The sequence below is a fragment of the Verticillium dahliae genome, genomic scaffold (assembly GCF_000150675.1).
Source record: "Verticillium dahliae VdLs.17 supercont1.8 genomic scaffold, whole genome shotgun sequence".
In the NCBI taxonomy this organism is placed as follows: Eukaryota; Fungi; Ascomycota; class Sordariomycetes; order Glomerellales; family Plectosphaerellaceae; genus Verticillium; species Verticillium dahliae.
In genome coordinates this window covers 1,160,373-1,169,363 of record NW_009276927.1, presented here as the reverse complement: position 1 = coordinate 1,169,363, position 8,991 = coordinate 1,160,373, and the positions used below count along the sequence as shown (strand labels likewise).

General features: G+C 54.4%; 3 protein-coding genes across 3 annotated transcripts; 1 reads left to right on the top strand and 2 right to left on the bottom strand.

Moving 5' to 3' along the window:
* Positions 1-779: 779 nt before the first annotated feature.
* On the bottom strand, positions 780-4,507 carry VDAG_04905 (ankyrin repeat protein; the record flags this gene model as incomplete). The annotated part of the gene is made up of 8 exons (XM_009654509.1): positions 780-879; positions 960-991; positions 1,271-1,501; positions 1,641-2,262; positions 2,318-3,161; positions 3,214-3,746; positions 3,836-4,319; positions 4,501-4,507. The coding sequence occupies 8 exons, from the start codon at positions 4,505-4,507 to the stop codon at positions 780-782; spliced, it is 2,853 nt and encodes a 950-aa protein (XP_009652804.1).
* A 1,014-nt stretch (positions 4,508-5,521) lies between these two features.
* On the top strand, positions 5,522-6,352 carry VDAG_04904 (uncharacterized protein; the record flags this gene model as incomplete). The annotated part of the gene is made up of 1 exon (XM_009654508.1): positions 5,522-6,352. The coding sequence occupies one exon, from the start codon at positions 5,522-5,524 to the stop codon at positions 6,350-6,352; it is 831 nt and encodes a 276-aa protein (XP_009652803.1).
* Positions 6,353-6,428: 76 nt separating this feature from the next.
* On the bottom strand, positions 6,429-8,836 carry VDAG_04903 (uncharacterized protein; the record flags this gene model as incomplete). Its single annotated transcript, XM_009654507.1, has 3 exons — positions 6,429-8,042; positions 8,109-8,311; positions 8,440-8,836. The coding sequence occupies 3 exons, from the start codon at positions 8,834-8,836 to the stop codon at positions 6,429-6,431; spliced, it is 2,214 nt and encodes a 737-aa protein (XP_009652802.1).
* Between the last annotated feature and the right edge of the window lie 155 nt (positions 8,837-8,991).

Below are 8,991 nucleotides of genomic sequence, written 5' to 3'. Positions count from 1 at the left end.
CGCGACGACTCAAATTGCGCACGAGAGTACTATCCTTGAGGTAAACGGCTTCGAGACCCAGTGCTGTCCAGCGTGGTTTAGATGCGGTGACACGAACAGTTGATAGCCTAGGGAACAAGGACTCCGCAACTGGGGTCGGAATGTCATCGTAGAAGCGCTGATTCTGCGCGAAAGGCATGGAATATACCCTAGTGTACCCGGGCGTCAAGCTTTTCTCCGGCTCCGATAGTGGCCACCAGGACAATTGGCTACCTGCGACGTGCTCCACCCCTCTCTTGCAGAAGTCCCAGGTAGCCGGCCAACATCCTCGAGTAAGTGATACATCGTACTCAAGAACGGTTTCCGCGGGTTCTGTCTGTTGCTTCTCTGGGTTGCAACCTGGGTTTTCGAGAAGCTGGCGATCAACTGGCTCTAGATCAGGCTGTACAAAGCAACGAAGGCTATCCTTGTACAGAACGAAAGCTTGCCCAGCGCACAGGAACTCCTGCGCTGCCTCCAATTTTGACAAGATGGTTTCGTACTTCTCTTCAGTCTCCAGGTCGTCGGCATCTTCAGGGATATCTTCGCCTTCCGAGTATGTCGCTTCGTCACTTTCTTCCATCGTTGACAAACTGACATCTGGAGCCGGAGGTTGTGGGCTTGACCTCCCTCCATGGGCTAACTCATCTGGTGCATCTATATCCTCAAGGAAACGGTTGATAGAGAAGAGCTGGTCCTTTTCTTGGCTGACCAAGCGGTTGACTTTCTCTCGAGTTGTACTACCAGTGGGCTCGATGATACTAAATATCGCCGAGGAAAGCTGAGTCCTGGTATGCCACCGTCGAAGAAAGCTGATTGCTAAATCTTGGGACGGACTGATTTCTCTCTGAGAACCAAGATCTGAGACAAACCGCAACAGCAGTTTGCGATGATTCCTTTTGAACCTCTCTTGGTCCATCTTGCGAAAAGCTTGTTCATACAGAGATAAAAGGTCCTCGTCTTCGGTGAATATCTTCACAAGATAGCGTACAGCAGCTTGTCGCTGTGTCGCTGGTCTGGAGTCCATCGTGGATGCAGTGTCGCCATCTATGGATGCCAGCGATTGGATATCGTCCTGGGTTAACTCATTGCCCCCCGCAGTTCCTCTGTGATTGATGAACGTGAAGGATGATGACAAAATGTCTCCATGACCGTTGTTGATGACAGCGCCGCTAGATATGGAAGATGGTTTTGTGGAAGTTTGTCGGCCTGACCAGATAGATTTGGAAGGTTCGGAAAGAAAGCTGTCTACTGAGATGGTTTGGGCGTTGCCGTACTTGACACTCCGCGCGTTGGCGTCGGCTCCCTTGGCCAGCAGTAGTTGCACAATCTCCACGTGGCCTCCCGACGAGGCAGCCTGGAGAACGTTGTCGTACTGGCCACCCCGCGCGTTGACGTCGGCTCCTTTGGCCAGCAGCAGTTGTACAATGTTCGTGTGGCCTTCTGATGAGGCAGCCTGGAGAGCGTTGCCGTACTCGCCACCCTGTGCGTTGACGTCAGCTCCTTTGGCCAGCGGCCTTGTGCAGTCCGACCAAGCCCAGTCACACATGCATAGTATAATTTTGATCCATGTGGAGGACCCGGGTCATTCTTCCATGGTACATCAGGCTGGTATAACCGACCCCATAGCTGGAAGGTTCTGTCGTCTTGCAAAAAGCTGACGGTCGCTCAGGTAATGTCTTCTGATCCCTCAGCCGAAGTCGCAAACCCTGTCCACACTTCTGCGGCAAATTTTGCCATCGGGAAATCTCTTGTGGTCTCCTTGTAGGTTCCCTGATATCTGTAAGATACGTCAAGCATGTCCTCGTGATGGCGATGCTGGCATCTTGGCGCCCGAACTGCTCTTCCCTGACAAGATACTCTTTGATTGAGTAGTGGGTAAGGTGAAGTTCTTTCGTCGTGCTGTTGCCTTTTGTGGCTTGTGCGATTTCCACCAAGCCGGGGCAAATACGAAGAATATCGGCTTCACGGTTTAGCCTGCCCCTAACGTCGAACCCTCGGGGTTCCCCATCTATGTGCGTCGCTACTACCTCAATAGCCTCCGATACCGTCAGTGGCCTCTTAGCGTGGACGATAAACTGCAACAGGCGAATAGCATCTGACTTATGCTGTGGAGGTATGCTCTGAAGCATACGGTCGTATGTTTCACTCAGATCATGGGGCAAAGACTTGAGAGCTGCCTTAATGGCGTTGGGGCTCAGACACTTTGCAAGACTGTCCAGTTGGCAAGCCGCCCACCGGAACCTGTGCTGCGTGTGAGGAATGTGTCTGGGGTTAAGGCGCTTAGGTTAACACTCACATACCGTCGGCGCCGTTTCCGACTTTATTGCGAATCTCGTTAAGGAGGTCCTGGGGCAACTTCTTATCAACAAAGTCGGAAGACTGCGTAAGCCTCGCTACGACGTAGGACCGTATATCAGCGTCGACGGCCTTCTTGTCGAGTGAGACACAGTTTTCCTGACCCCAATAGTCAGGTATTTCCTGTTGAAACTCTGCTTCTGGTCGCCCGGTCGCAATCAATTGGACATTGCCAAATGCCGAGTCAGAGACGACGCTTCGCATCCAAGACAGGAGTTGGCCTTTCGTTGTGCATTCATCCAGTGCGTCAAGGACCACGGTAACATTGCCAGAAACTTTTATCATCGACTCAACACAGGCTGACAATCCGCTCATGTCTGGTTGCCTGCGGTCGTCACCATGGGATGCAAGAAGGCTGTCGAGTTTCCGTGCTGCTTCTCCCCCGGTATGATAAAGCTGAATCGCTAGCGACCGAAGTAGACCATTTAGGGTCTGCTTCTTAGTGTCGTTAAAGTCGAAGAAGAATGCAAGCGTGACGTGGCGACCCGTTTGCGAAAGGTGGTCAAGGATCGTAGTACTCAAGACTGTCTTGCCGCATCCTGCAAGACCGTAAAGCCATAGATGTCGACGTCTGCCAGCCTTCCACTCCTGGGATACGGGGCTTTCGAGAAACCAAGCTCCAGTGCCGGCGTGCCGGCGTTCTCTTGCCAGCTTGGCGTTGGTTGAGTAGTCTGGCGGAGACAACCAGTGCTGGAGTTCGGTGAGGTGGTCGTCAGACTTCATGGTAATTCTCGCATCCTTGATTTCTATTTCAGTGAAATCCCCGCCGTCTAGTTTTCCTTGGACTATAAGATGTTAGAGAGGAAGGCTTGCTTGCCATGGAACTGTAGTACTAACCCAGTCCTAGAATCTCGCTGATGGGTATCTCAGTCTCGACCTTGTTCGGCGGGATCTGTCGCAATATGTCCTTCGCATACGCTGCTGCCGTCATGGCCGCGAAGCCCTGCCACTCCTTGTTCTTATGCGAGTCGGCATAGTCACAGATCCCACGGACTACCAGGCATGGGAAGTGGTTCATCAGGCCGGCGGCCTCTATCTCGAAGCAGAGCACGTCCTTTTCGGCCGCCAGCTTATCCCGGGTGGTAGCATCCTTCATCAGCTGGTTTGCGCTGGCAATCAGTCCGTAGTGGATTTTGGGGTCGTCTTCTTCGTCACGCTGAGACCTGGTTACAAGGTGGGATGGGTCTTCGCTGGACACATCGCTGCAGCATCCAGTCCCATCCAAGCGATGTGCAATGCCCGCCTTGTACAGCCTGTCGCTTGCTGTGGGAGGGCGTATATACCTTTTCCGGTTCTTGATACGCTTCAGTGCCCGGTCCACCTCCTTGTTTAGTTGGTGGCCTCTCAGCTCGTATTTGCCCTTCAGTGCGCTGATAGCCGTCCGGAGCACCGGTGGCGATTGATTCAGGAAACCGATATGCTGGAACGTTTGATCTGAATAGTCTTACCAAAGTCGTACTGGAGCACACCACCCTTGCCGCCGCCAGCACGACTGACAACAACGTCGCCAAGTCGTACATCGTGCTCCGGAAGTCTGGGGGCGCCGCCTCCAATGCCGACCATCAATCCGATACGCACGTTCGGAAAGCTGTGCAGCATGTCTCGGGCTACTGTCGCCGCCGAGGTCGTGCCGTACTCTGTATCAGGCAGGACGGCAATAACGACGTTATGACTGCCGACGGTGCCCAGAACGTAGCTGTTGTTGTCGTGCGGGGCCACATGGCGAGGGGGGTCGTGTTCTTCGTCGAGGAAGGCCTGGGCGGCGACAAACTCGGTGGCGATGGCGCAGATCCAGCCGACTGTGTACTTCTGGGGATCCGACATTGGAGGCTGTTGACGATGAGAGTTCGGACATGCGCAAGTTGTCGATGACGAGAGGTATGCGACGGTCAAGGAATCGAGTCTGGCATGAAGTCGGACAACATGGCAGAGACCGGTTGCATCTGCCTGGCGGGCACAAGATCAGGCTGGTGCTGGTTCCATAAGGATAGGACCAGAGAGGCCACAGCCACGGGCGCTTGCATGCAGCACCTTGCAGCAGGCTGGGGGAAGGTTTACCAAGGCAGCTTGGCTCTGCGAAGGAACTTGGTCGGACCTTGCCGGCCTAAGAGTTGAGGAACAGACCGGGCATGGTAGGATTGGTTGGCTGTGGCGGTCAGTGCTCTGTAACACCGCTCTACCCGGTGTAGTGCATCGCCAACCATCACACAGCCAGGGCAATGGGCCTCGACATCGCACTTGGCCTCTCGAAAGCCAGTGTTGCGAGAGAGTAAAGACCCCAAGCTGAACAAGTCACTAAGGTGGCAGACGCCCCCAAGACGGAGCGTAAACGGAACAGCAGCGCTGATATAAACCATTCCCCCCTTCACCCACGGCATGAGGCGGCAGTCAAACACTTGAGGCGTACGGAAAGGAGAGATGGAAGGGTCGTCCGACTAGGCAGCCAGTCTGATGAGTAAGACACAGCGCTTCCATCGGCGCCGGCCGTGCTCTCCTTCTTTAATCTTGCATTGGGAATGGCGATCCCTCAAGCGCCGAGCTCCACGGGTTGTTGCTTCCGATTTTGGCGCCAGTCACTGGCTGCCAGGTGCTGACACCAATCCCAGGGTGGCTGGTTCTTGCCCCCGTTCGCCCAGGACCCTCCTTACTGTGAATGAAACTCTCGTGACTTCCTAGGAAGTCACCTGCTTCAGGTGTACAAGCCCCCAGAGCTCCCATGAACACTCACTCACGGATCCTCACCACCAAAGCCGTTTCCCTGGCTTGCCCGCTTCGTCCTGCGATTAGGCGTTAGTATTACCAGCCGCTGGAGGAGGCCTTGCGCGAACGGTGTGACCGAGCAAAATGGCAAGCCAGACGTGCATGCAATTCACGGCCACTGCACCGAATGCGCACTGGTTCTCCAGCATTACCCATACCGCTCCATGAGATAGTGACAGCTGGCCTTGAGCAGCGGAGGCGTCCTGGCGATCTGATCCCGCCAGCGTAGGTGAGATACACATCTGCTGCGCCGGACAACGCGCGAATGGCCAAAACTGGCAGGGACGAATATGGCCGTCGCCTGCTTTTGGCTCCGCACCAAGCATATATAAACCTGACGTCGGCTCTACTGGGTTCATTGGTGGGGCAGACAGGCTACATCAACATGGCTTTCAACGTGCTCTTGACGATTCTTCTCCTTGCCTTGCCTCTATCCAGTGCCCACTCGTGGGTCGAGCGCCTTAGACGGCTCGACCTGAACGGCACCATGGTCAGTGATCCTGGATACATTCGGGGGTTTGTGTCTAGGCTTGATCCCACATTCAACGACCTCCGGATGCAACATCATCTTCCACCGAACGGTAGAGTGGCAGAGCAAGGCATCCTCCCGACCGATCGTATCTGCAGGGACTCGCAGCGAGCAATGCAATCGAACGAAATGCTTCCCCGACTGCAGGCGCGGCCGGGAGACATCATCGCTCTTCAGCACCAGGAGAACGGGCATGTGACCCTCCCAGAAACAAGTCCGCACAAGGAGCACGGCGGTACGATCTTCATCTACGGCACCCGGGTTCCCTCCGAGGACGATATATTGCTTTCCATCCATCGTGTCTGGAACGCAGAGGGCACCGGGGGCGACCGGCGGGGTTCCCTCTTAGCTGTTAGGTCCTTCGACGACGGCCAATGCTATCAGATCAACAACGGGCAAATATCGATCGATCGCCAGGACGCATTCAGAAAAGACCCCGCGGATCCTCAAGGCGCCGACCTGTGGTGCCAATCCGACATCCGGCTTCCCAACAAATGTGGTGTGTACACTCTCTACTGGGTCTGGGAATGGCCTTTCAAACCTGGTGGCATCGAGCGGCCCGCCGACATCTACACGAGCTGTATGGACGTTGAAATTCTTCCGGGCATTCAACAGGGAAAGGTCTCTTACGTCGATGGGCAGGATTTGAACTGGGCCGGGGTTAAGGAGCAGATGCTAGCTGGCTAGCTAGGTGGTGGATGAGGGTGTCAGCAGTTGTATTGGTTATTCTACTATTGAAAGCAGGCTTTCTTCCCTTCCAGCCTCACAGGATTTCTTGTGCCGGGAAAACACTCGTCTCCGTGTTCAAGCACACAAAGTCATCTGGAAGGGTAGGACAGACCGCCGGCTTAATACCACGACCGTCCTTGTCGAAAAGGAACCATTCCCGTCCTTCATTTTCTCTTTCCACCTGGGCTATCCCCTCAACGATAGACCGCCGGCGGCATGGCTTCGCATCCACCCAATCTCCGTTCCGTCGGATGAGAATCGTCATCTCTCGGTCATCGAGCCGCAGAACGGCTTGACTTGCTACTTGCGCCTCCCGACTGAGACCTAGAGAGCCAGGAATGAACGTGGTGAGTGCCGAGCTCCGGTCCCCGAGACCTGTCTCTTGAGGTGCAGGCTTGCTGACTTGTAGGCTCCGCTGTAGCGCAGTGACTGTTGAGCTTCCACCGTCAGGGCCTCTCTTTTGTATTTTTCCCTTGGTGGCTCCTACGTTTTGCTGTTGCCTTTTGCGTGCCATGCGTGGTCGATTGCGTTTCTGAAGCTGGGAGAGAGCGGGCGCATCTTCCATCTCGTTATCCTCGACAGGAGCTTCAGCGGAAGATCCGTTTGGTTGGTTTGGTTCTTCAGCATCCGATTCGACTTCCGACAACTCCGACATGGATGTGTCCGACATGGATGCGTTCACGCTGTCCTCTTGATGGATGCCGTGTGGACCCCAAAAGGTATGGAAAACAGATCGCCTGACGAACAGAGACGTAATCTCGGGACCCTTTTCTATTGGGCAGGTGAACCAGTGGACCGTGAGACACTGGCGATTCTGAGCGTAAGATCCGGAGTACTGGCGACCGTACCTCCTCGCGAGGGGCTCACCCAGGGATGACGTGGTGAGGGCGGGTTGAACGCCCTGTAACTGTATTGGCTGTGCCTCCTTGAACACACCCGCCACTATATTTGCGAGCTTCTCAAAGTTTGATCCGTAGGCGAAGCATAACGCCGGACGAGCGATCAGCATGATTCGTTTCGCTGCCTCTATGTCCGGATCTAATTGACAGTGTCGCGTGATCTCGCCCGAGGCAAAGCCTAGGTCCCGAGCTCGTATCGCGAGCCGATGCCAGGCTGTTTGGTCATATTGGCGTGCCTCCTGCTTTGCTTCGTCGTCTTCTAAGAGGGTGTTCTCTCCCGAGAGTTCAACAAGGTTTTGCATGATATGCAGGTAGAGGCATTTCATACTTCCAAGCAATTCTGCTTCGTGGCTATGCCCAGATGGCTTCTCGCTTTGGAACGCGTGAAAAGCGATAGCCTGAACGGTCATTGGAAACCGAGACGAGCCCAAGATAAGCTTTCTCATGACGCTTGTGCACTGGCGCACATATTTGAAGTCCTTCTGCAAGGTATACATGGAAGGGATTAACGTATCGACCTGCTGGAGATTGCTCAACACCTGCTGTCGTCTTTCATCATCGGTCAGGCGCCGGAGAGCCACATTCCTCCGGATAGCCTCGGAAACGTGGAAGTAGTCGCGCTGTGATGCTCCTGGTGCACGGCTCTCGAACTCCCGGACTGTGTCGCCATCCACGAATTCCAGAGCTGCCCCGGACCCCAGAATGCGTTTCCACACCTCGTACACGTGTTGGAGGCCGTGCAGGACTTCCTAAGAACCCGTGTCAGTAAATTGGCTTTCAATAGACAATGGTTAACACATGTCTTGAAGTCGTACCTCTTCGTACTTGTCCGCTAGCACCTTGCTCCAAACCCCAAGCTGAAGTCCTCGACGCAAACCTGGAATCTGCATCGTCCTCCTGAGAGCCGGTGATAGCGTGGGATGCTTGAGTAACCTTCTTAGGATTTCGTTCTTATGTGTGGTAAGCCTCGACCGCCATCTATTGGCATCCAGCGAGTTCGTCGGGTAGCTGCAGATCTCTGCAAATATATATCCGTCAGAAAAATTTGCTTCGTTGCCGAACTCCTCAGCTAGTGACCGCTTCGCATCATCAGAGAGGTCTTTGAGGTCAGCGCTATTCTTGTGGCTTAAGCAGTGGCGGACATACCGACATAGAGCTCGACCGTCCACCATTTCTCATGTTTCGTTTTACGGAGTGCCGCCACCCGGTGTTTCCCATGGAGGCACTCTACGTGACAGCCGGGTGGGAAGCGGAGATGTCGTCGTTCGGTACTCCGTAGATCATGTAGGGTGATGCCAGAATAGCGTAGTGATGCCTGCAGCACTTCTTCTTGTACGTTCCCCGGAATGAAATGGCGTGGGTTCATGCGGTCGCAGCCTTCTGAATTGAAGATTTTGGCAAGACGGCCCACGTTTTTCGGGTCAGGACATGTTTTAGGATCAACCAATAGAGAATCCAAGGAGACCATGACTGTCCCCTTCAGTTTTGAGGATACCTCGGCGCTCAGCCTCTTTGATCGTGCGTCAACACTTTCGAAGGCCATTGTGTAAGTATGATTGCTCCGCATATCCGGAGCCTTACGGCGCGACAACTTTATACGACCTTGGTGGCTAGGAACTGCACCGGCCAGAATCCGCGCCAACAAGAGACGATTTCGTATTATCCTTGGTGGCTAGAGACTGCGCTGGACAGGATTCG